General features: G+C 41.2%; 1 protein-coding gene across 19 annotated transcripts in view; it reads left to right on the forward strand.

Annotated features, from left to right (window-relative positions):
- The window catches only part of dock7 (dedicator of cytokinesis 7), a 251,625-nt gene that overhangs the window by 156,462 nt on the left and 67,225 nt on the right, over positions 1 to 27,938 (forward strand). For 15 of the 19 annotated variants that reach the window (XM_060919936.1, XM_060919938.1, XM_060919940.1 and 12 more), the window contains exons 23-26: positions 1,717 to 1,809; positions 24,867 to 24,956; positions 25,362 to 25,457; positions 25,836 to 25,976. In XM_060919936.1, coding sequence (XP_060775919.1) covers positions 1,717 to 1,809; positions 24,867 to 24,956; positions 25,362 to 25,457; positions 25,836 to 25,976 — 420 coding nt within the window. The remainder of the gene's footprint in view (positions 1 to 1,716; positions 1,810 to 24,866; positions 24,957 to 25,361; positions 25,458 to 25,835; positions 25,977 to 27,938) is intronic. The other 4 variants (XM_060919949.1, XM_060919954.1, XM_060919955.1 and 1 more) reach the window with 1 other exon arrangement.

Genomic DNA, 27,938 nt, shown 5'->3' on the forward strand with positions numbered 1-27,938 from the left:
TCATTACAGAAGGCCATAGATTCTTCCTGAAGTGCTGACTAAACTGGCAGCAGTTCTCAGTACAGTTACAGTTCAACCCTTTAACTCACTTGTACAGCAAACATCGGCTGGAATATCTTCTCTATATCACTGCTCTATCGTTAACCTGGACGAAAGCAGGAAGTTATTGACCATGTACAGTCAGGAATGAATCTGGTGCATAAAAGGATTGCAAGTCAAATGCAAATCTTTATGCAGAAAATTAGGAAAATAAGAGTTTGCATTCGATGGAAGTCAACTTAAATATTTTCTTTGGCATGGCAAGAAACGCTGGTCTCGTTTTGTATGATATCCAGTTCCTGTTTATGCATGCTTTGCTTTTATCCTCTTGGGTCCATGTATAATGGAGTGGTCTTTTCTGAGGCCCTGTCCACACGGCAACGGAATCAGGTGAATCCGATAAAAAATTTTTATCGTTTCGGCCTGGCGTCCACACGGCACCGGCGTTTTGGGTGCCCCAAAACGAAATCTTTTGAGAACGGGTTCCAGAGTGAAAAAAATCTGGCAACGGCGCCGTTGCGAAGTCGTCTGGATGAGTAGAACGGATTTGTTTACGATGACGTCACAACCACATGACTGTCAGTGCTTCATGCCGGGTAGAAGTGTAACGAACTCGATGCGAGTCGTCAAAAAATCCTATAACTTGGTTCATCAAACGCGCTTACAAAATATTTTCACTGTGAATATTTATTGTGTAATGGTGCAAAGTGAGAGAGAGAGAGAGAGAGAGAGAATAGCCCTTAGGGCAGAGTCTTTAGTCCAAACACTGTGGAAGCAGTACCAAACTGCGCACCGCCCGTGCGCTTTCCAAACACAAAAACAATCCCGCCAGCAAAAATAGGGAAAAAAAAAAAAAGGAGCGATCTCACCTCTTCAGATGTTGGTTTAAGTCCGACAATACATTCCTCAAAAAGGGCGTAGAAGAACAAAGTAATCCATCAACGTGTAGCATTCAATTTATTCCGGACCATTAAAGAATTCTGGAGGATATCAGAATGTTGGCGTACCGGCTTCCATCTACCCCCATTCATTCCTCTTTCCGCGTCTTTCATTTTACGCTACTGATTAATAATCAAAACTTTGTGGCTGATGCTACAGAAGAAGGGGTTTATGCGCATGCGTCTACTTCTATTGTTCTGGTGTCTCTGATGGGACCGTCTTACAGCGCACGTAGAGGTGTGGCATGTGTATTGCATCGTTTTCAGCAAGCGTTGCGTTGCCATATGAACCTGATATTTTACTGATCCGTTGCCCATGTGGACGTGATATTTAAAAAAAAAAAAAAATCTCGTTGCCGTTGTCGTGTGGATGTAGCCTAAACGCTCTCAAACGTTCCCAGTTTTGTGGTGTAAGCCACGTATAGTGAAATTCGCCTTGCCTAATGCTTTTGAAGTGCAAACTGCGGTCGTACCGCCATGAACTAGCGCTGTAACTTCTTTTTCCTGCAATGTATGAATCTGTTTCTTTACCAGACCAAGTCTGTAATCCTGTTTAATCACATTCTAACCTACTTTCTGAAAAAGCTCAGTTTGAAGTGCTGACGAACTGAATGACTGACTGACTTTTATCCCTTTTGTTTACCCATGGCATTGACTTGTAAGTTTTGACCTGTCACTGTTCCTTTGCTTGCTTGCTCCTGCCCGTGACACCTTTGCTTCCCTCCCCCTTCGCTCGCAGGGCTTAGATCGCTCCAACTCCTGGGTACACACCATGGGCTGCAAGAGTGGCCCCTGGGGGACCAGCCCTGGCTCGGCATCCGATACTGTGCAGGTCATTAAAAAAAAAAAAATCCAACCCCTTAAAACAAAAATGAAAACTATCACTTCACATACATATCCAACACACACAAAATCTACACCCCATTTCTTTTTTTTTTTTTTAAATTATATAAAGGTTTATATCCTCACCCAACAACTCCTGCTCCATATTCACAGATCCTGTAGGTTAAATCCAGCACAGCCCTCAACCACCAACCAGCCTGGTAGAAAACGTACCGACTCTCACAAGCCTTTTAACTTATTGCGTGCTGTATACTCCGGCATGGTTGTCCTCTACAAATCTGATATGGCTGTAGGTTTATGTCACAAGGAGTACGTTTTGATGTTTGTAATCTATGCAGGTCATTGAGAAATACCAGCTGGAGCTTACAAAACGCGTGTCCGAGAGTGAATGCTTTTGAGGTTCAGATTTTTTATTTTTTATTTTTTAAACCAGGCAACTCCATTTAGTCAGAAGGAACTAATCAGCTTAATCAAGAAAAAGGCCATTTCAGGATATTTAATTGTTTCTCCTGGAAACCTAGAATTAAGTTATTCTACAAAATCGAGTCGTACATGAGCTGATGAGGCGCGTAGCACCGAGTTGGCTTTAAGCCATGTACGACGAGATTGAGTGGAATAACTGTTTTATTCTATCCACGTTCACTGGATTTTGAAAAACGGAGCATTTTTTTATTTGTATTTTTGCAAATTTGATAACTTTTCTACAAAATAATTTCCGCTTAGAATGTAAACAAACCGGTGAAATGACAGTCGCAGTTTGTGAAAATGCAATAATTCTCGGGGGGAGCTATGTTCTTACCATCAAAAACTTTTATTCCATATTTTGTTGATTTATTTCTTTTAGTGGGTTTTTTTTTTTTTTTAGTTTTGTCTGTGAAGATTCTCAGTCATCCAGGTCATAGTAAACTGGGTGGTAGAAGAGAGCAACTGGACTTGATTGAAGATTCTTGAAAATGTTTCACCTCTCAGGGCCTCTGCATGCTCTTGTGACAAGGCTTTCGCAGATAGCTTTTCGCAGACAGTTGTAATTTATCGTTGAGTGGGGAGTAATAGGCGTGCGCGATGTTATTCACCGCCACAAAGCAAGGGGGCGCGAAGTCGCGAAATCGCTAGGAGTAGTTGGTGGGTGTGGTTAGTGGAGTGTTTATCCTCCGGTTACTTATAATGACTAGAACTGGAGTCGTATAGATGTACGTACTTCCTCGATCAACCGCTCTTCGTGCTGCTCCATCTTCGCTCGTGTTTTTAAAAATGGCGGTAGTGAAAACAAAACAAAAACCGGGAAAGTAGGGAAGCAGAAGTGCGTGTACAGCGGATGTAGAGTGGACCAATCAGAGCCCTCTTGTCTGCGAGGCTTCTGCGGTGGTCACAATTTTTGGGAGGTGCGCGCAGAGCGTCTGCGAAGGTGGGGGGGGGGGGCTACGCAGACGCCATCTGCGAGGACTGCGTTGTCAGCATAAATTGGCCTTCATCCGAAAGGCTTCCTCAGTTCTGTCTAATAGGGAGTATCGGGTATTTATCCTCTCATGGATCATCATAGAATCAGAATCAGAATTCTGATGGCTGCATTGTAGGTGGCTGATGAATGATGTCTTAGACCCCCACCTCTGTTCAGTGATGGCCGTTCCAGGTTGACAAAAAAGAACGATCCTCTCTGGCTAAAATGTCTGCCAGTTTTCTGGAAGTCCTCTCATACTCCCGCACCAGTCGAAGGGATCTCATCCCAAAGTGCGTAGAAACATGTCTGTGAAGATTCTCAGTTCATTTTTGTCAACCTGGAACGGCCATCACTGAACAGAGGTGGGGGTCTAAGACATCATTCATCAGCCACCTACTATGCAGCCATCAGAATTCTGATTCTGATTCTATGATGATCCATGAGAGGATAAATACCTGATAGTCCCTATTAGACAGAACTGAGGAAGCCTTTCGGATGAGAGGGGAAACATTTTCAAGAATCTTCAAACAAGTCCAGTTGCTCTCTTCTACCAATCACAGTTTTTTGAGTTTTGTTTTCGAGTTTTTATTTCGTCCTCGGCTCATTCAGCAATGCGCACCGCCATTTTGTTTTTCTCTACTCACGGTACATGAGCTGATAGCCTAGTCGTCGAGTAGCGAATCAGAGCACACAATTGCTCATATCCAGTGAATATGGATAGAATAATAAGTCTTTGAAGATGGATGATTTAGTTTTATAGAAATCTAAACATGCCATGATCGCTGTCAGGTTTTTCCCTTTAAAACTCACCAAGGGTATATTATGCCTGGTTTATGCTTCATCAGAAGTGCTTCTGAGAGCAGCCTTAGAAAAGCCTCCCAAAGCCTTGGTCTTTTAATAGTATAGTTGGAGGATCTTTGGTGGAATATTAAACAGCAGATGGTATCGGGGGAGGGGAGCTCTTGTCTGTTTAAAAAAAAGCCCGTCCTAAATCATCGGAGTAATAATCTGTTAGCCTTAAGCTAATTCAGCAAAAATTTGATCTAGCGTACGTTAGCTGCTAACTAGGGAGGGTCAACGTTCACACTTTTGAGACACATGAAGACAGCCCACTTTGGTTTTTCAAACTGTTGCTCATGCTGCATCACAGGGCGCAGTAACGCACACTATCTATCTGCCCTCTTCCGCATACATGATCTCACAGACACCCACCCAGTGTTGCCAGATACTGATGACGTTTTCCAGCCCAAAATATGTTCAAAACCTGCCAAAATGCACTTGAAACAGCCCAACTTGGGCGGGAAACCGCCCAATCTGGCAACACTGCACCCACCACTGGCTAGTGCTGCTGTGCTTGTCAGGGGAGAGAGAGTATGGTCAGTTTTGCTCCCTTGACTCATGAATGACTGTGGCGTCAAGTTATCGGGTTTTTTTTTTAAATATAAACCATGTACTTTGTTCGTCTATATATGCTCTCTTCTGCTTTTTTTTTTTCCCAATTTCTTTCTTCCCCCTCAACAAACCAAGTTGTTGTCAGTTAGCTAATACCAGTGAGGGTAAATAACATGAATAGTATATGAAAGTTAATGAAACCTCTCTCCTTTCTGACCAAATGTCTCTAACCCTCTAGCTATCCCCTGGGGAGAGGAATGTATAGTACCAGTTAAAAGTTTGGACGCGCCTACTCCATAGGTTTTTCAGTATTGGGTTGTTTTACAATCAGGGTACAAAGTTTGTGTCACAGGGGTCCAAAATTCAAATTGATTCAAGCTGGTTCTTGGACCAGTTTTTAAGTGAAGGACAAGTTAAAGAACAGATTTCAGGTAACTTTTTGACATGTGTATGGTACTTTTGTGTAATCTGCTATAAGATACTAGCCTGGCAAGCCAGACTAAATGTGAATATTTGGTCTGGCCTCGATCCGTAGACATTTCCGAAGGGGGGTGGGAGGAACAAACCGCTGTCTTTCAAACTGTCTCTGTGCGTATAGGCCAACGCTCTGACCAATCAGCGCAACAGTGACTGTGACGTAGTCAGAGCGACAGAAAGCAGTGGGGGAGGCCTTGAAATAAATAATTTTTCAAAATGCGTATTAATTAATAAACAGGTTCTAGATATTAAGAAGTTTGGAGATAATGTCCGCAAGTTTGGAGTCTGTACCACATACACTCATTTTTTTTTTTTTCCAAGTGTTTTTCAAGGGTTTGCTTAAACTGTTTTTGAGAGTTTTTATTTAGTGGTGTTTGGTGAAATAATTTCCCTTAAATTTAAAATAACGGGAAAATAAGAAACAATCAAAAAGTAATGTTTCAAAGCTGTTTATTAATTCTTCGTACTGCACAAACTAGCCCCATCCTTTTGGCTACGAGCGGAGCCAGCTGGTAGATCAGACTTTTGCCATAGCCGGTCGGCAAAACAGCGAAAATGTCCTTCTTGAAAAGGAATGAGCGGAGAGCCTCTTCCTGCTCATGTTTCAACGAAAACTCCAAGTCTAATTCTTCTAAAACTGATTCCAAAGCGGAGTCAAACGCGCGCTGTTCACTAGCGGTAGCCATCTTTCCTGTTGCGCTTTCTCCAGCGTCGCGCAGCTTTGTCGTCACTCCTGCAAAAGCCCGCCCAAAGAATCCAAACAAAAACCTTGCGTTGTGATTGGCGGGCACGATTTGATGCCCGGGGTGTTTGTTTATATGGTGCGAGGCTAGACTCATTGGCTAGGCAAAAATATTTTTGGCCGCTAGGCGGGTGGGTCTAGTTTACTAGGCTAATAAGATAAAGAAAAGTAGCAAGAATGTTATCAAAGACTCCTTGTCAAAAAATAGCTGATAGAAATAAAATTCCAACAGTTAAGAAATTGTTAGTAGTCCATAACATTCACCTAATGTTATAGCATGTTCATGAACTATTTAGGGTTTTTTTCTAAGTAAATTAAGTGTAGCTTTAAGCAGGGCTGGGAGAAACAAATGAAGTGATTCTCGGAGAGGACATTTATTTATTTTCTTGACAACTCGGAATCCACTACTTCCATAGTGCTTTTAAATATAAGGCTGTAAGCTTTGTGTTAGTTGTCTCTAATATTTATGTCCCAATATCTTGACCACATTTTAGGATGAAAATAATCATTTTAGATATGTTACTTTATATTGAAAAATTAGCTGTCTCGGAGAGGACTTTTTTTTGACACAGTTACATACTAATTTGATCAAAATAGTCTGAAAACTTACTGGCATTCAACATTAAAACTTAACTATGTTTCCAATGATATGGAACCAAATATGTGTTTTATGGTATAAAGAATGATTTAAGTGCATCCCTTTTGGAGCTACCTGTGTGCCCTGTCACACTACGACGTTCTCACCAGCATTCGAGTAACGTGTTGCGAAACGCAGAGGAACGTCGAGAACGTTAGAAAAAAGTTACAAGAAAGTTAGACGAGCGTCGGCAAACGTTGGGGAACGTCGAGGGACGTCGGCGAACGCTGAGGGTGAAAAATAGTTTTGGGTGTGCACAAAAATTCAGGACGTTCTATCAAAACGCTACTTACACGTTAGAGGAACGTTACACGAAAGTTTGCGGGGGTTACTCGAACGTTACTCGAAAGTCAGGACGTTCCCTGGATGCTAGGCGGACGCCGGCCCATCAGGGTCGAGTGTCCAGCGCGTACCTAGCGCTTGGGTAACGCTTGCCTAACGCCTGTGTAACGTCCATCGAACGTCTGTCCAGCGTGTCGCCAACGTTTTTCAGCGTTCGTCAGCGTTCGCCGAGCGTTCTTAACGCTCATGTAACGCTCTTTCAACATCTTTCTAACGTCTGTCAGCGTTCTGAATTTTTCCAGCGTCTGTGTAACGTCCAGAACATTACCTGGACGCAAGGCAGACGCTACCCAAACGCTATGATAACGCTATCAAAGCGCTGTGGACGCTATGAGAACGCTAGGTTTTGCTGCTATTTTGGACCACAAACGTCGCCTGACACTGAGGGAACGTTGGCTGAGCGTTACCCAAGCGTTACAAGACATCGTTGACCTAGAAACTTAATTTGAAGAACGTCGACGTTCCCCGGCGTTTCTCAAATTTTTAAAAACGCAACCAAACGTCGAACAAAACGCTATAGTGTGACAGGGCCATGTGGTCAAAAAAGCACTTTTTCCAAATGACACCAGTAATTTTGCTAAATATGACACACATTGCCATACATTCACCAAAAATAACGTTATCACTAATTTTTTTTTTTTTTTCTTTGCATGGTAAATAGAGCCATCACAGGGCTACAATAAACAACCAAGTTTATTTCGTCAAGCCTTTTGATATTGAAGATAATAAGTGTTAAATGTGATTTTTAGCTGGCATACCCTGATTTGTAAAACAACCCTATTTTGACTATTTTCTACATTGGAGACATCAAAACTCTGAAATAACATATGGAACAGATATGGAATTATGTGGTAAAGAAAAAAGGGTTAAAAACCCTAAATGTTTCGTATTATTGCCTTTTCAAAATAGCCAGCGTTTACCTTGATGACGTTTTGTACACGATTGGCGTTCTCTTAACCAGCTTCATGAGGTAGTCACCTGGAACGCTTTTAACAGATATGTCTCATCAAAAGTTGGTGCAATTTCTTACCTTCTTAATGGGTTTGAGATCAAACAGTTAATTATAAAAATGCAGTAAATAGCCCTATTCTACAACTGTAGTCATCCATATTATGTCAAGAACCGAACAACTAAGTAAAGAGAGAGAAGACATCATTACTTGAAGATATGAAGTGTCTTTTAATGAAAAAAAAAAGAAAGAAAGAAAAAAGCACTGAATTAGGAGGAGTGTCCAAACTTTTGACTGGTACTATATATATGCAGATTAGATAAGCCACAAGAGAGGATCTGCCACAGAAGCCTCACTGGTTCATGTTTAGAAACCAGAACCATAAGAAACAGCTTCATTATTAGCCCAGGAGTAATAGGGTTATACCCGGAACAAATTAGTAACAAGCTGAAAATTTCAGAATATGATCAGAATACCTTTAGGAATAACATACTACAAGTCCCCGGAAATCCCCCTTGTGCTCTCTGAGAAATTCAAGATGGCGTCCAAAATGGCCGCCAAATGGAGATCTGCCCATATCTGAGTCCCAAAACAAAATATTAATGCAATTAAAAGGTCATAATATATGTTTTGTAGGGTAGGAGAGTAAATTCCAACGTGTGTATTAATTGCATTGTGTATTAACATTATATAATAACAATGTACACATTATTATAACAGTATATTTGTGTATAGTGTGGATCCATTGGTTACTCGTTCACTCCGTATCATCCTATTCTGCTCACAAAACAACAAACACAATTACTAGGGGTTGGAGCACTTATTTTCATTAATATTAAAGTAAATTGGTGGTGTAAAATGAAAAATGGCACGTTAAAAGGTCATGCTGAGTTCAGTCATTTTTAAAAGGTCATGCTGAGTTTAGTCATTTTTTTGTCCGAACACACTGGCATTGCTAGTAGTAAAGACTGGCGCTAGAAACTCAAAGATTAATTTTTTTCCACCCTTAAACAAGCTTGAATAAATTCCCTACTTCATTGATGGTACAACAAAGGTCCAAGCATTACAACTGAGGCACTGAGAAGTGTTTAAGTCTACTCATTGTTTATAAGCAAGAGCTTTTATTGAGGCAGACCTTTTTGTCATGAAAGTCGCCGGAATGTTGAAGAAGTGTACTGAAACAGCTTGCCATTGTAGTTTTAGAAGATAGAGTTCTCAAATTTAATTTCCCTTTAATATTTTATCAAAGCTTAAAGATGCACTAAATATTAAGGAAATTGATGTCTAATTGTTGTCTTACATTATGTTCATGTATGTAGGTAGCCTACTAAGCTAATCTGTCAATCATGTCAACCATCAAATTCCATGTAATTTCCACATTAATGACCTTGTAATCTTGGTTAATTTTAATTTTAACAGTGTGACAATGGTGAATTTGCATTGCTTGTATGAGAGAACATATAATTTAACATTTTAATTGCATTTATATTATGTTTTATCCCTGAGATATTGAAAAATCTCCAATCGGTGGCCATTTTGGACGCCATCTTGAATTTCTCAGAGAGCACAAGGTGGATTCCCGGGGACTTTTAGTATGTTATTCCTAAGGGTATTCTGAACATATTCTGAAAAATTCAGCTTGTTACTAATTTGTTCCGGGTTGGACTCAATTTTGAGCTAATGCTCTTGGGCTATACGTTTACTTGAAAGAGAAAAGTGTCTTAACCCTAATGACAAGCAATACAGAGTTTAAGCTATTTTAATGATCTACATTTATTTTACAGGGTGTTTCAAAAAAATGTGATGATATTTGAGATGTTAATATCCCAGACGCTACATAGTCTAGGCAAATGAAACTGAACAGGCTTAACGTTGAGCAATATATAAGATTTAGTCCTCAAAAATTTGAATGAGAAATTCAAAGGTATGTGGATTCCATGAACGATTTCACAAATGTTCAATATTCGCGAACCTGCTGAACCGTCTCTTCTGATGCTGGTGATCATCCAGATCCTTTCGCCCTGCTGCACAGACAGCCTTCCTCTTTGAACTTTTTGCGCCGTGTCCAAATCTGCATTGCAGTTGGTGCATTTATTATGCCTCCGCCACCGTAAGGTGCAGGAGGCATTGTTTTCGGGTTGTCCGTGCGTCCGTCCGTCCCGAAACCTTGTGAACGCGATCTCAAAGGCGAATGAAAGGAATTTCACCAAACTTTCACCATTTGTGCGCTTTGGGACAAACATGAACTGATTAGATTTTGAGATCAAAAGGTTTAAGGTCAAGGTCACTGTGAGGTCAAATATCTGTCCGAAAACCTTGTGAACACAATATCTCCAAGGCTGATACAAGTAATTTCACCAGGTCAAGATTACTGTGAGGTCAAATGTCCATCCCCAAATCACAACTTAAGAAGGCGTGTAGTCTACCAGGCGGAGGCATCCCCATCGACGCTGCTGGCGTCGAGTTCTATGTAGTTTATTTTTTAAAAAAGAGAATTCTCTCATAAATGCACACTGCGCAGTCTTGTTCGAGTGTACTCTAACACACAAAATGCCTTTTCTTTTCCAGTGAGTGGTATTTCTATACTGAAAAAACATTAAACAGAAAATTTTGACCTGTTTCCAGACATGCTGTTAAAATTTGAGGTCAATTGAACGAGAATTGGCAAATGCCACTTTTCCACTACCAGCGCGGCTGAGTTGGGCTGAGCCGTGCCATGCTGAGTTGAGCTGAGCGGGGCTGTTGGAGTTGCATTTCGACTACAACCGCGCTGAACCGTGCTGGCTGGAAGTGGGTGGACACATTGGGTGGAGTTAGCAAAAGTGGGTGGACGTCACATGATGTCGTTAGGCGGCGCAAACAGTGACATCAGTGTTCTTTTAAGCGGTAGTCTCACGACCCGGATAGTAAACAATAAACATGGAAGACATGGAGTCGTTAGTGTTGCTGGTGTTGGTGCTGTGGCTTGTTGTCACTGACAACGCCAACAGATACTGCAAGAGCGTATAGATGAGGCGCGGCGCATAAGGCTTCAGAAATTCTCGTAATTCTTCTTCTTCCGGGTTTACGGTGTTTACAGATCCCAGCGTGCTCGCGGGGTGTGTGTGGGCATGTGAGGACACTCCTCCTCACCAATCAGTGCACAGGGGAGTGTCTCCTCACGCCCCCAACCTCACTCGGCTCGCTTCACCCCCACTCCAAAACCGTGCGAGTTTTGGGTGCTGAGCAGGGCTGAAGCGAGCTGAGTCGTGCTGCTCTGAGGTAGTCGAAACGCGAGCCGTGTCGGGCTGAAGTGAGCTGAAGCGAGCTGAAAAAGGGTAGTGGAAAAGGGCCAAAAGTTACTAGATTGTGAAATGATATCAAATTTTTTCAAACACCCTGTATTTTCTGAATGTAGTGGAGCCTGTGTTAAGAAAAACATAGTGTTGATCACACACTCTTACTCGGTTAACAAATGAATTTTGCTCCCAGCTACCTGATTTTAAAAGTAATGACACCTCTACCTCACTGTAGGAAATTGACTTCAGCTAACAGATTACTACTTACTTTTAAACTAATGACTGCTGCCCAGCTCTGCTCAGGCAAGATGAACGTGAGGTTGCCCAAGACGAAGCTGTCATGAGATGTTCTTACTGGGCAATCACGGCAGAGTTGAGGAGCCAGTCTATGTGATTTTGTTTTTGGAGAGGTCACTTTTCTAAAGCTTTTCCAGGCACTTTGACAGCTCTGGAAAACCCGTTCAGAAGGAAGCATAAATCAGGCTTTAATCTGCAGCCAGATAAAATCAGTACGATTTGGTATGTTGGTTTTGGATCATGTTAATTGACTGAAGTTCTGATCATCAAAGTGGTTGAGCAGTCCATCCATTTCCTGCCGTTCCCTCCATTCATATGTTTTCCATTCTTCTTTCATTTTTGTTCACCTGCTAAATATTCCCTCTCCATTTTCTCTCTCCACATTGCGTTCATCACACTGTGAGCACTGCATGGCCATGAAAGCACTAATCCAACGTTCTCTCTCACTACGGCATGTTATGAGATGCTGCATGTAAACCGTGTGTGTGTCCTGTGAAATGTTGTTACGTTTACTCATGGTTTTTAATTTTCTCATTTAAAAAAAAAAAAGAAATTCAGACTATTTGTAACTGTGTAATATGATTTAAAAGTCTTTGCTGCAGAGGATAAATTTGAGTGTCCTGTCTTACTTGACTGTAGGGTCAATCCATGTGATATCACCAAAGGGCTCCCGACTGACCATGTCAGATTTGCTTCATACTTCCAAAGATTAGTGTCATTAGTCTCAGTGAACAGTGTGCAAAATTTCAGCATTACATCTTTGCTAGTTTTTGAGATAGAGGAGCATGAATAAGGGGGCGTGGCTCGAACTTGATTGTAAAAGCTAGTGCTATAGAAAAAAAATTGACATTCCATAAGCTGTAACTACTTAAGCGAGATGCATGACATTTTCATGAATTGTTCTTAGGTACAAGATATCTTTTAAATACTGCAACTGAAGATCCACAATTGCATATTTACTGCTTAATATATTGTTGAAATCTGTGTTAAAAATTTTTTTTTGTGCTTTGGGGCATCTTTCACCTTCTGTTTCTGCACGTTTAAAGGGATATTCCAGCAGATTGATTTTCAAACTTATTTGAAATAAAATTAGTCGTAGATTTCAAAAATCTAACTTTCATTTTTGGAGACCAAATAGTTTTTGAGAAAAAAAAAAGCATGTTTTTGAATACCGGATGGGCTTTCTGTGGTATGCGATGACGTCTGGTAGTGGTCACTTGGAGCAACTGGGCTGTATGTTCTCCATTTACATCATAGTTTTGCTAGTTTTACAGGTATTTTTACTGAATTTTTCAGTTTTTAAATAAGTATGCGTCATTGTGTAGCATATAAATGCCACAATGATGCTAAAAAGACAGAAGAAGCGATATCTTCACTGTTTACCTGGCCAGAATCGCCCGATTATTCACAGCAAATGGATTCGAACCATTGGAAGACTTCAAAACAACCTGCCTGCGGTGCCGTACTTACTTGCGTTCAGAATATTTTGAATTGTCTCGATTCGATAGAATTAAAAGCAAGATTAATGTGGACTTCTAGAATTAAAAGAAAGCTAAAAGATGATACCGTGCCAGCAGTATTCGTCCATCATTCAACTCCAAAAGTCCGCCGATGCAGTGTTGAACATCGAGAGACAACAACACTGAGAGGTTAGTTTCGACTGTGATTCTTTGTAGTCTCGAAATTTCAAACAACTGAGCATGTTTAGACAAGATACCTTGTGCTGAGTGAGACTCAAGGTAACACACAGCAACAAATACAGTACACATTTTCTGTTTCCAAGGTCGGACACTGTCTCCAACACCACGATGAAACTCCTTTCGACATGGAGCATTCGATTCAGACACATGTAGGTGCAATAGGCTTATCAAATCAGTCTCATGTAAAAAGGGATCAGTCTCATAAATTCATTAATTCAAGTATCTAATAGTTTATATCTAAACTGTTAAAATCACTGGAGTAACTTGATGTTGCTATAGTTTGAGTATTGTAGCTCTAATGTAATACTTTTACTCTAGATCTATAACATTTTCATATAACAACCAAATGGGTGAAGGCAATTAGAATACTTGGTTGGCAGAGGTTGGCATTCAGTGGATGTTGTAGCAATAAGCAGGACACAGTTTATTCCAAAGATAGCATTTATTAAAATAGCAGACATGAATTAGCAAATTAATACTGATCAGATATAGCAACAATAGCAGCCAAGGAATACTTCAATATAAAGGGCGATACAATGTATACAAATAAGAATCAGTAGTGTATATGATGATAACTAAGGCACTCATGATGATCAGAAGTACAACCCCGATTCCAAAAAAGTTGGGACAAAGTACAAATTGTAAATAAAAACGGAATACAATAATTTACAAATCTCAAAGACTGATATTGTATTCACAATAGAACAGATAACATATCAAATGTCGAAAGTGAGACATTTTGAAATTTCATGCCAAATATTGGCTCATTTGAAATTTCATGACAGCAACACATCTCAAAGTTGGGACAGGGGCAATAAGAGGCTGGAAAAGTTAAAGGTACAAAAAAGGAACAGCTGGAGGACCAAATTGCAACTCATTAGGTCAACTGGCAATAGGTCATTAACATGACTGGGTATAAAAAGAGCATCTTGGAGTGGCAGCGGCTCTCAGAAGTAAAGATGGGAAGAGGATCACCAATCCCCCTAATTCTGCGCCGACAAATAGTGGAGCAATATCAGAAAGGAGTTCGACAGTGTAAAATTGCAAAGAGTTTGAACATATCATCATCTACAGTGCATAATATCATCAAAAGATTCAGAGAATCTGGAAGAATCTCTGTGCATAAGGGTCAAGACCAGAAAACCATACTGGGTGCCTGTGATCTTCGGTCCCTTAGACGGCACTGCATCACATACAGGCATGCTTCTGTATTGGAAATCACAAAATGGGCTCAGGAATATTTCCAGAGAACATTATCTGTGAACACAATTCACCGTGCCATCCACCGTTGCCAGCTAAAACTCTATAGTTCAAAGAAGAAGCCGTATCTAAACAGGATCCAGAAGCGCAGATGTCTTCTCTGGGCCAAGGCTCATTTAAAATGGACTGTGGCAAAGTGGAAAACTGTTCTGTGGTCAGACGAATCAAAATTTGAAGTTCTTTATGGAAATCGGGGACGCCGTGCCATTCGGACTAAAGAGGAGAAGGACGACCCAAGTTATCAGCGCTCAGTTCAGAAGCCTGCATCTCTGATGGTATGGGGTTGCATTAGTGCATATGGCATGGGCAGCTTACACATCTGGAAAGACACCATCAATGCTGAAAGGTATATCCCGGTTCTAGAGCAACATATGCTCCCATCCAGACGACATCTCTTTCAGGGAAGACCTTGCATTTTCCAACATGACAATGCCAAACCACATACTGCATCAATTACAGCATCATGGCTGCTTTGAAGAAGGGTCCGGGTACTGAACTGGCCAGCCTGCAGTCCAGATCTTTCACCCATAGAAAACATTTGGCGCATCATAAAACGGAAGATACGACAAAAACGACCTAAGACAGTTGAGCAACTGGAATCCTACATTAGACAAGAATGGGCTAACATTCCTATCCCTAAACTTGAGCAACTTGTCTCCTCAGTCCCCAGACGTTTACAGACTCTTGTAAAGAGAAAAGGGGATGTCTCACAGTGGTAAACATGGCCTTGTCCCAACTTTTTTGAGATGTGTTGTTGTCATGAAATTTAAAATCACCTAATTTTTCTCTTTAAATGATACATTTTCTCAGTTTAAACATTTGATATGTCATCTATGTTCTATTCTGAATAAAATATGGAATTTTGAAACTTCCACATCATTGCATTCCGTTTTTATTTACAATTTGTACTTTGTCCCAACTTTTTTGGAATCGGGGTTGTAATAAGCTATATACAAGTTTACAGTGTAGGGGCGAGTGGATGTTAAAATGTGAGAGGGAAATCACATGCATGTGTGTCTGTGTGAGAGCGTAGGCATGTGTGCAGCTGCACACTAACGAGATGAGGAGCTAGGGAGAGAGAGGGCGTGCGCATGCGCACAACAAGGAGGAGGGGAGTGAGGCTGTGAATGGAATGCGTGAGCCTTTGTGTTAGGCCTCAAAGCCAAACTTCTACTCAACCTTAGCTGCTCCTGAAATCCCAGTGTTGAGGAGTGGAGTACGACGGAGGGAGTTAAAAAGAGAGAGAGAGAGCGCATGTACGATCTAACTAAATACAGATAGTACACAAAGTAAATCAAACAACACGCGGTCTAAGACCGACTTGCATGTGAATCAAAATGTGTCCATTTAAGTCATAAATGAATTCAAATAAACAACACTCTTCACATTAACTAGCCACAATTAAGACTACAGTTGCCCAGATGCCAGCCTTACTTGGGATCGCTCTTGTTAGTGATTGAACGTGCGCCTTCCGTTATCCGAAGATAGTGTGGAACGCAGATCCATGAAGAAGACAGTTTTGTTCCTTACAACTTGTCAGCTGAAGATCTTCGGTGTCCCGTCGGTCGTCCGATGATCTGGAAGGAATCTTGTTTATAGTTCGGCGATGTTGAGAAAGGGAAAAGGGATCCGGTCGCCTTTTCTCTTTGAAGTACTGTGTGGGCTGCAGTAACTAACCGGTTCAGTTATTATTACAACTCTGCGAAGGTCAAATGCATTGAACTTAGGCTAAAGGTCCACTATCAATAGCTCATTCTTTGTTCTTATCCTTCTGAAATCCACCGCCAGAGATCGAGAATTTCGATTCCGCTGCGAGTTTAAAGCAGTCGTGACGTCACTGTATTTGGTATCTAGTATCGTCTCTGTATCCAATACCGTTACAGGGAGTCAGAAGAATGGGCGGAGATAGAACATGGCGTCGAGTACAGGGATTGGTGTGTTTTCAAAAATGGTTACGGGCATGGCAATCCATCCCTACACACAATAGCTTCTGTTAAACGAGACGGAGACTGCAATTCATGGCAACAAATACACATTTCGTCTGTTTCCATAGTTTGACATTGGCCACAACACCACGCTGAAACTTCTTTGGACGCTCCATTTTCGGAGTTGAGCTCTGTTTCGTTGTTATTTTCTATGCTGGAATCACTCTCGTAATCCACTTATTTCATCTTGATATTCTGGTTCGAATTAGAATGGTAAAGCCGTACTAAAATGTCAACTTCGTCGAGATTTCATACTAAAACACACTGAGGCAACTGAAGCTGTTACAAGTGACCACTACCTGACATCACACATGACTACTACAGGAAGCCCATCCAGTATTCTTTTTTTAAAAAAATGCATTTTTCTCAAAAGCTATTTGGTCTTTGAAAGTCAAAGTTTGATTTTTGAAATCTATGACTAATTTTACATTAAATAAATTTGAAAATCAATCCACTGGAGGATCCCTTTAAACATGTCAGTGCTTTCAAATTATGCTAGTTTATTTATTTCTCATATTGTAGTACTGTTTTGGTAACTAAATATTTCTCTCAAAGAGATCAAACTTTGAATTATGAGCCATTAAAAATAATAATTTCAAGCCCATATTCCAAACGTATATTGCTCATGTATGACAAAGTCTACCATAAAAAAAGAATGATACCACTGCAAAGAGCAGGTCTTAATTAGCATATGCACAAAATATGAAGTTGGTATCTTCAACCAAACTATATTTATTAAAGGTCTCCTTGCATCGTTTTTTCATTAATTGTGTGGTGGTCTCTAGTATGAATGAATGCCCTGTGAGCCGGTTTTGGTGAAAAAATTGCTGTGGTTCTCCTGTTTCAGGCTGTTCTAGTTTGGCGGAGGAGTGGGTGGCGGGAGAACGACAGGATTTCAGCTCTTACTCATTAATATTCATGACATGTAAACGTGTTACGTCTGATTGGCTAACAGCACTGTGACGCTACCTCCAGTGAGTCAGAACAAGCGGATGTGGGTGTCTTAATACGGCGAGAGAGAAGGAACAAACCGCGAAGGGAAAAATACCGTGCGCTGACGTCATTGAGGTGCGACGCGAGGAAATGAGAAAAATTCAACAAATGTTTGGGTTTTTACTGAACAAACAAACGAATAAAATGAACGAGTGACTTAAAAAAAGAATGCGGGTGTCTTTGTAAAAACTGTTTTGATTGGCTATTATGGTCTCAACGTCGATGTTTTGACCAATAACAATGTAGATAACACAAATTTTACATCACATTTAATGAGATTTAAACGAGACTAAAGATGGCGACTTACAAATAATGTGTAAACATCGTTGGAGTTAATAAAGTTTGAACAGCATGAAGGAACATACCCCAACCCGCCGAAATTAATAATAATAATAAAAAAAAATTCTCAACGGATTTGGCATAATATAAAAAGGTCGTTTTTTACTCAGAAAAAGCGGAAAACTCTCATCCCTGCCTAGCTTGTGACCATGTCATGCATGCTAACGTGGAGAATATGAACATGCTATTTTGTAACAAAAACCTTCGAACAAAAAGTTCGTTTTACTTCCAGCTTGTGAGCTGGTGGTCGATCGTCTTGACGGCACAGATCCAGGGATTAAATACAACCTCGAAGCAAAACCACTACTGAAGGCACCGAAGTTTGAAAAGTCACTGTGGTTGAAATGATCAGAACACAGTACTAACGCTGCATTATACTTCACTGGTGGTGTTCCAAAGATAAATTCCAACCATTTCTTCTTCACCTCTTCTATCTTGGGCAAGAAATACAACGTTGTGTTACTGCCACAAATAACACAGGCACGAACTTGTTCAGCCATGTTTTCAACTTGCTGTTAGGTCCTCTTCGTTAGCGACTGACGAGATGGGCGCTGCTATCCAGTGTTGCCAGATACTGCTGATGTTTTCCAGCCCAAAATATGTTCAAAACCCGCCAAAATGCACTTAAAACCGCCCAATCTGGCAACACTGGCTCTGCTATCTCTCCTCGCGCTTAAATCCGAACTTCCTTCACATGGGCGGTCGTAAGCCAAGGTGGGCGAGGCCATGAATATTAATTTACGAAGTGACGCAAGATCGTATGGCTTTTTCAGATCTGCTCGTTTTTCCGACTATTTTCTTTCATAAGCTAATACAGGGAATGGGGGTAGAATTACATTTTCGCATGCATATGCAACTCGGAGTGAACTATGGTATTTCAAAAAGAGCCAGTATTAAACGTTGTTGGTGGAAGGGCACCTTTAAGGGATCAGATATGCCTCGTTTTACTCCAGACGGAAATGTAAAACAGAGGCACAGTTCTTATCATAAAATCACAAAACTGTATCAGAGAATGAATATATTTTATGTCAAAATATTCAATTTATCTTTATTCTGTTATACCCAGTTCTAAAATGTGCACAAATTACAGTGTCGGCAAAAACCTGAATGAAAGTGTCTACTTGAAGAGTTTGAACAATGTGTTGATTTGCTTTTCCACATCAGATGGAAGTGTATACTGCCTGCCAGTCAATGTAAGTGAGGCATCAGTGATCTTCAGGATATGTACAAGAGGGGGCCAACTGTAATTCTAAAGCCTCGTCTACACGATCATACATTTGTCCAAAACATTATCATACAAATGTATGATGATGTTCAAGTTTGTATGATCATGTTGTGGATTTCTGTCCACACGATCATACATTCTCTTCCTTGGGGGCTGCCATTTTGTATGTCACATGGCAGGCAGTGTAGATCACATGACCCGAATTAACAATCTGATTGGTGGATGACCCAAAATGTTGTAAGATGTTGTGAACATTTGTTGGAAAGTAGAAACACGATTCTAAAAATTTGAACATCATCATACAACGTCATACAAGTATGACGTTGTTCAAGTTTGTTGGGAAAACCGTCCACACGATTATACATTTGTCCATGAACATCATCATACATTTGTATGACGATGTCCATGGACAAATGTATGATCGTGTAGACGGGGCTTTAGAGGGACCATGAGGATGCGTGCATTTTATCTGCACGTCTTGTCCCTCCTCTGATGTTGCACAAGCATTGCCTCTCCACCACTGTTAGTCATGCAGATAAACAACGTATTTACCAGGAACTGCATCTCCAAGAGGGACTGTTTTCACAGCAGTTTGATTGATTACATGTGGATGATCCCCACTTGTATCCATCATGACGCTCAGACCACCTGAAATTTTTATTAATTTAAATAAAATATTTTTTTTTATCGGATACAGTTTTGGGATTGTATGATAGACATGTACCTCTGTTTTACATTTCTGTCTCCAGTAAAACGAGGCACGTTTGATCTCTTAAAGGAGAACTGAAGTCATTTTTAAACTTGCTTTATTTCTTAATTAACGTGTTATTCAATTACGTTTTCGGTTTTAGTAGCCTTATATCGTGACTCGTATTGGCAACTAATTGCAATTAAATATTATACTTATCGGCCTATTCGGCTTTTAGCCATGTTGAATTTAGTTTGTTTGGTCCACAGCAGGCGTCGCTTATCCGCGCGATCGTCATGAGACTTGTGCGAGACTTCGAAACGTGAAGTGTCGGCCAGTTGTCAGTGCTGCCATTTTGAAAACCGTTTTCCGAACGAAATATTGCACAAAAATGAGTTTAAATGACGATTACTGCCTACTTTTTTCAAACTTTCCTGATTGCTATCAAACCAAACAAAACTTCCGGCTTGATTACATCAGCATTCGAAAGACGGCGCGCGTCTTTTGACAACGTCGGCAGATATCGGTCACTTTGATTTCCGCTGTACGTTTTACTTCCGTCCTACGATGTCTCGCACAGGTCTCGGCGAATCTCGTTGACGGCCATCGCTTTGACATGTGGACTGATGTCTTACAAACACTCATAACTTGCTTTAGCAGTGACAAAATAGCTCTCAAAATGCATTCCGATATTTAATAAAATGAGAGAAATAGAATTTTGATGATAAAAAAAATTTGCCTTCAGTTCTCCTTTAATAGATATAGTTTAGTTGGTATTTTCAACCAAACTGTTGAAATTTGTGCATATGCTAATTAAGACCTGCTCTTTGCAGTGGTATCGTTCTTTTTATGGTAGGCTTTGTCATACATGAACAATATGCGTTTGAAATATGGACGTGAATTTTTTTTTTTCTCAAGGCTCATAACTCAAAGTTTACGGAGATAGCAAAACAATACTGCAATACGAGAAATAAATCAAATACAAGAATTTGAAAGCTCTGACCTGTTTAACTATGGAAAAACAGGTGGCCAAAAATGCTCCAAAGCACAAAGGAAAACTTAGTTTTACAGATTTCAACAATACATAAAGTAGTAAATATGCAATTGTGGCTTTCAGGTGCAGTATTTACAGATATCTTGTGCTTAAGAACAACAATTATTTCTTTCGGCTGTTCCTGTTCAGGGTTGTAACGGTGCTACCCAAGGTTCAAGTATAATTTTAGTTCGGGTGCCAGGCAGGTCCAAAATCCTGCCACTTAACTAAAAGTAACCACCGCCAGCAATAATAAAACAATAACAAAAAGTAGGTTTTAAACGTGCATATTCTGTTTACTTATTCACAAAAAAAAATAATGGCATCAATACAGCTCCATAACAACCTTATGCTCCCAATACGGCGAATGGGGCATGAAAAATAAACAAAAATGTCGTGTAAACCCAGTGTTCGTGTGTGTGTGGGCTTGTATGTTTGTGAATGTTAGCGTGTGTAGAGGGAGAGAGCGTTTTGTAGTGCCAGTCAGTTGTAGCGCTTGGTAAACGAGCAGCAAGGGACGTGTGGATTACGGTTTAACTCTCAGTTCTGGAACTGGCTGTGTAAACTGGACTGTCCTGGATCCGAAGCTTCAACAGACCTTAGCACGGGCGATTGCTCTAAGACAACGAGGGAGGCTCAGCCTCCTCTAAAAATGACGAACATCGTGTAGGATGAATTGCGCTAGGCTTATGTTATAGCCGACCTTATAACATTGCTATTTCAGATCCAGAATCATAGAAATATATGTGCTCAACCCAACTACAGTGCGAAATCATTCCATTATAACTTTCCCCAGTTCGCCTAATGTGTGTGTGAGTTTTCCCCCTCGTGACAGCGCAATACAGCCCAGCCTCAGTGGATTGGGAGCTATGCGCTTGTCAATCTCAAAATGCAAGACGGTTATTGGACAAATACTGCGAAAACGCCCGCCCACGGAGTCTCACGGACTCCCAGCCTCAGTGGACTTCGACGGCATTTGGGAGCTATGCGCTTTTCAATCTCAGAATGCAAGACGGTTATTGGACAAATACTGCGAAAATGCCCGCCCACGGACTCCCAGCCTCACAGTGGGAGGGACATGGGAGTTTCCGCGAGGAGACTGGTGATTGGTGAAAGCGGCCGGATATTTTCTTTGATTGACAGCTCGTTTCAAATATAGACAGGCAGCGGTGAATCTCAGTTCAGTCCCATGCGGATTCGCAAGTGCTGTGGTGTATTGTAAGAGATCAGCCTACATTTCGATTTCATTCATTACATACGGTTTCTACCAGCTTTTTTAGTTTGTATATATTTTCATTGTAAATAAAGTGTAATATAGTGTTGTCAAGTTTGCTATCTTAGTTCCAGAAATTTTGTTTATTTGAGTGACTGAACTTGAACTTGAACTTGAGGGGGCTAGTCAGCTAGCAAGAAAGCTGTGCACGGATGCCAAGCATTGCTGATTTAATTTTGGCGAAGCCATTTGCCAGTCTTCCTTTCGAGGAAAAAATTAAAATTAAAGAGCAGGGTAGACCAACGCCTCAAATTGACTTGGTGAAAAAGGTAGGGAATAATACTCGTTCCTTTCAGCTCTCCTGGTACGAGAAAGTGAATTGGCTAACAGCAAGTGACCCACATCAACAACAGTAAATAGGCTACTTTAGTAATATGTCATGGATGGACCAAAAATATAGAATCTATTTAAAATGTTTATGCTGAGTATATTATATTGGAATATATATTTCTCTGGATATGAATTAAACACAGCTACAATTTGGAAAACATTTTTAAACAAAAACACAGCCGAGAACATTTCACGCTACAGACCTGGATTAAAAGTGAAGGGTTATCAAAATTGTCAATAAAACATTTCTCAGTCAAAATAAGTAAAATATAGGGAAAGTGTCATTGAATGAAATGTGTGGCACCCAGCTCTATGTTTGGCTCCCCAAGGTCAGTGCTTGTGCCTATTCCAGAACACTCTGCTGTTACTGCTGAGGCTCCTGACAAAGAGCTGCTTTCAATAATGATCAATTTTTAAACAACATGCCACAATTTTAAAATATAAAATGTTAAAATATACCCCCCCCCCCCCCCCAACACCACCATCATGTATATTGGACAGTAGGCTAATGGGCCAAAAGAACCTGTTATTTCACAGTTTGTGACCCTGCCAACAATCAGCCAGATCAGAGGCAAGAGTATGGGCAAAATTGATGTGTTTTTTCTTTTAAAATCTGGAAATATCATAACCGACCAGCCTCCCCTGTTTGAAAGACTACCAGCCGCCACTGGACCTTAGCCATCCGCTTCCCGCATCGGGCTTGAAGTAGCTATTAACCCCTCTCACCTGTGGCTTGCGATGTTCCTCCGTCACGGAAATCTTGCTTGGGTCGGCTTGCAATCTCCGACGCAGATTCCGTCATCGGCAACAATGTACAAGTCTTCCACTCGGTTTAGCTTCTACTCCAGAATCGCACCTTCACGCTTTGCTCGCACAGGAACCAAACAGAGCTCTGCACTGCTATGCTGCGCTACACTCCCTTCTAGCTATGGATGCAGCATAGTGACATTTTAAAGCAAGCGCTTCGTCAACCACGCGTGGCCACTCCCCCAATCAGCGTTCGCAGGTGTTGCGTGATGAAACAATGTTAATGAGGTGAGTGCTGTGTCGTGTTAGTGTGCTTTTGAAGGTGACAGTCACGGGGGGAAACGTTTGTCTCAGGGGCAGAATGTATTTCGCCACAGGGTCACCACAGAGGATCTGTGGATTTGATTTGGCACAGGTTTTTACACCGGATGCCCTTTCTGATAGCCTGGGAAATCCCATGCTGCTTTGCACAATCGTTCCGATCTGAAAAGACAGCATGGAAACTATGGTCTAAAGGCTCGCCTGGGTTAGGGAGCCAATCAGAGAGTGGGGAGGGGTGGAAAGACGGTGACACGTACTACTCGACAAACGGAAGCTTGTAGTTTATTTGGGACTGTTTACGGATCACATTTAACATGGCGGCGAGCGATACGAACCAAACTTTCGATCAAGCTTTAGACACTGTTCTGAATAGTTTAGAGTGAAAGTTAGTTGTAAAAAAAAGAACAGCGTTTGGCGTTAGTTTTTCGTTGACACGAAGACAGATGCCTTTGCCTTGCTCCCGACAGGGTTTGGTAAAAGTCTCATTTACCAACTAGCCCCCTTAGTGGCTAAGCAGATGGGGTTTAGCCAAACCCCGGTCGTTGCGGTAGTCTCGCCACTGACTGCCTTGGTGGAAGACCAGGTAAAGGAGGCAGGCGATCTCGGGATTTCTGCGGCACAGCTTGGTCCAGAGCAGGAAAATGCTATCAAGAGTTGCCTCTTCGTCTTCTTCGTCACTCTAACTACGTCACCGGGTACAACTGCCATGATTGGCCATGGGCTACGTATACGCCAAATGATAGACATTCGCAACGTCCAATAAACGGCCGTTGACAATCGTAAACCACACCTCCCCTACGAGAAATTCAATAGGTGGATTCCAGACCATATTTCACTTGTGATATGGTCTGGTGTTAACCAGACTACCTTTCTGATGCAATCCTCCCCAGTTTATCCAGGCTTGGGATTTTACTTAATTTGCATGTCTTTGAATTGTGGGGGAAACCGGAGCACCTGGAGGAAACCCACGCAGACACAGGGAGAACACACAGACTCCACACAGAAAGGCCCCCATCGGCTGTGGGGTTCGAACCTAGAACCTTCTGGCGTCATTGCTAACCACTGCGCCATCTTGTACCTAAGAACAATTCCTGAAAACATCTTGCATCTAACTTTAAATAGTTCAAAAGTGATGGCTTTTTGGACTTCAGAGTTTGAGCCACGCCCCCTTATTCATGCCCTTATATCTCAAAAACTAGCAAAAACGTAATGCGGAAGTTTTGCGCACTGTTTATTGCGACTAATGACATTTAATCTTGATGTATGAAGCAAGTCTGACATGGTCAGTCGGGAACATTTTCTGAAATCTGGTGAGTTGAGGCGGATTTACCCAGTCTCGCCATTTTTACTTATTATTAACTATATATTACAGTAATTATTACTTGAATTAAACATTATTATTGTTGTAGGTTGATACCTTTTATAGTATGCCAGCACACAGTATGAGAGTCCGTGCTGCTTTTACCAGGTTCTGTTCCATCTTTGTGTGTGTGTGTGTGTGTGTGTGTGTAGTAGTATCTGTCTGACTAGCAGATGGCACCACACACTCCTGTCCTTCACACTAATCTGTTGTCACCCTTCCATTCATCCCCACCCATAGGCCATGGAGCGCAGTGGCAATCGCATGTCATCGCACACTGAGAGCGCCAGTTTCTTGCAAACTTTAACAGGACGCTTGCCGACCAAAAAGGTAGAGACCCGACATGGTGGGGGAGGAGCCACAGCCGCCTCCTCGACCGCCCCCTCCGCCTGTGTCTTGTCTGTGGCTCTTGATTGGATGGTGTTTGATGTGGTGGTTGTGGTCTTGTGGGATGCTGATTGTGTGTCTCGTTGTGAATGCTGTGTGCTGATGGAATGATGCAACACTCCTGCTGTTTGGCGAAAACAAATGTGTCTGAATGTACATTTTGTTCCAAATTAATCCCGGGCTTCGTTTTTGCAGCAGCCAAAGGAATTATGTCAAAGGCCTGTTTCATTTCCTATCATGGTGTTATGACCCAGTCATGCGTGTTAATTAGTTCTCTCTCTGAGATGCGTGTTTGTGGTGGACGGCTGGTAGCTGATGGTGTTTTAATGCTCTGCTGGTGTTCCTTAGCTCTTCCATGAGGAACTGGCACTGCAGTGGGTGGTGAGCAGTGGCAGTGTGAGGGAAGGAGCTCTTCAACAGGCCTGGTTCTTCTTCGAGCTCATGGTAAGAATGAACAGAAATAGTGGTAATAATAATGGGTCAAATGATCACGTGATTTTGGAAAGTATTGTGATTATCGCTGTCACTTTACCTCATCTGTCGTTTTAATTAATTACATTTAAATAACTGAGCAATCCAACAACTATGACCACAACTAAAATAGGATTGAATATGAAGCGCAGCCTGTGCTATAGGTTTGCCCTTTAATGCTCTTCCTAAAAGACTTCTTGCACGTTAAATATGAATGACTGACTTTCGGACATGATGTTGGCCCCAGGATTCATTTGGTAGATTTAGTTATTACTTACCAGGAGAACAAAGTGCTTGTTAGTGTTGCTCGTCGATGTGAACTTAAATCTACTGCATTGCTGCTGCTTTCAGGTTAAAAGTATAATCCACCACTTGTTCTTCACTGACCGTCTGGAGTCTCCCAGGAAGAACCGGTTTCCTGAGCGCTTCATGGACGACATCACAGCTCTGGTCAGCACCATTGCAGGGGACATCGTCTCGCGCTTCCAAAAGGTAACGGAGTCTACCATTACATCAGCTGCTACTGTATTTTCTTTGGCAAATTTGATTTAGTAGGCATTGTGCAAATGTTGTATAAATAGAGGCTATTACACGGTGGCGCGAAGATAAACTTCATATCTTCGAGTGGTGAATGTACCGTATAGATCGCGAGTGAGCAACGCAAACGAGTGACAGTATTTTCAGCACGAGAAGATAAACTTCATATTTTTGTGCCACCGTGTAATGTTTTTTATATTATATGGACACATCCACAAAAAAAAAAACACACAAGTTAATCAAAAGAATTTTAATTTTGAACCGGTTTGCCATTATGACTCGGCACGTCGAGTCAGAGGGAAAACACTGGGAGTGACATCATTAGAGTGAAATATCAGGAATTATTATACATACAGGACACTTTTTCGATGAAATAAAAACGTATTTTTTTTTTCATGGTCCAAATCCTGCGCTCTGATTGGCTGGCGAGCGGGTCCGTATCCTACGGACCTCTGGCGACTCGCTCGTTCACAACAACAAACATAGTAGCATTTTTTGGTCAACGTTTTTTTTAATAAGATTTATTTATAAGATTATCAAAAATCTTTAAAATTTTTGCCAGCATTTCTCAGGAAAACAGCATTAATTTTACAGCATGGATAGCGATAACGACAGTGTTCACAGCGAAAGTGAGTTTTACTACCCTGTAGAGCTGTGCAATATATCGTATTTTTATCACGATATCGATATTGGTGTCAAACGATATCAAAATTCATAATATCGATATGAAACGATTTTTTGTCATTTGTCGAAAGGGACGTGCACAATATTTCTACAATGGCAATAAAACAGCAATAACATTGACGTGACAGTAAGGTAAAACGAACCCTTCTGTCCCCTAAGGCACACCGTAGCCTTGCATACGTCATCCATTCTACTCCCGCGATATCTCCGCAACAGTAAAAAATCAGTTCTTCTGTTTTCATACGTGTCGGGTGATTTGATATATTGATTTCTTAATATGTTGTTTGATTTGCTTGCTAATAGTTATAATAATACAATTAACATATATTTACGTCATATTTTTGGATGTGGGACTGGGTAATGTAAAAATGGCATCTACGGAAGAAAACAAGCACAACAATATTAGCACATATCCAGCTTGCTAGCTGTGTTAGATGTGTTAAACCGTGTGGATTTAAGTGGAATAATTGCGAGTCGTCCTGTGGTCAAGGCAGCGTTTTAAGGTAAGGCAATTTGGTTATTAATGTTGCCCGCCGCGGCATGTTTACTTGGGTTCATTTGATTTTGACTTGTGCATCTGCAGCTAGCATCATGCTTTGAAGTAGGTTCTGCTAAGGACGGGTTTATTGCGCGATGTAGACGGACTCAGATGTAATTACATTGTTTTTAAAATTCCGTGCGCTTAAAACGGTGTCCCCCTGCTAATCATGTAGCCCTAATCATGTGTTGCTTTTACTTTTCTTAATGGCGAGTGAAATATCTCTGCAAATGGTATTTCAATGCTGACATGCCAAAAAGATAGCGGAGTCCACATTTGGAAGATGAAGGAAGAGAAGCCTATTTTCATGTATGTTAATTCTTAAGGACTTGTCTCTATATTGTGCGTGTTTAATGTTGGTGTCTTAACAACACACAAGCTTACGTTGTAGTGTGTGTGTGTGTGAGAGAGAGATTTTATCCTTGGCTGGCTACGAGCCAGTGTGGACGTTACGCAGTAATCACTGGTAATACCAGCGCTGGCTCCATCCTCTGTGATCGGAAATGTTGAGTGAGGAGAACGTGAGCCTTGTGCAGGCGATAGGACCTATGCAAAGTACGCGCTTGCACAGTAAATAGTTTAAGTAAAAGGCGTTTCAGGGTACAACAGGAAGGGTTGACAGGTAGCCTATGAGGCCTGTACTATAAAAATGTGGCCCGGTGCCTCAGGTATTGATGATCAGGGCTTTAAAAAAA

Source organism: Neoarius graeffei, chromosome 4 (assembly GCF_027579695.1).
Source record: "Neoarius graeffei isolate fNeoGra1 chromosome 4, fNeoGra1.pri, whole genome shotgun sequence".
NCBI classification, from domain to species: Eukaryota; Metazoa; Chordata; class Actinopteri; order Siluriformes; family Ariidae; genus Neoarius; species Neoarius graeffei.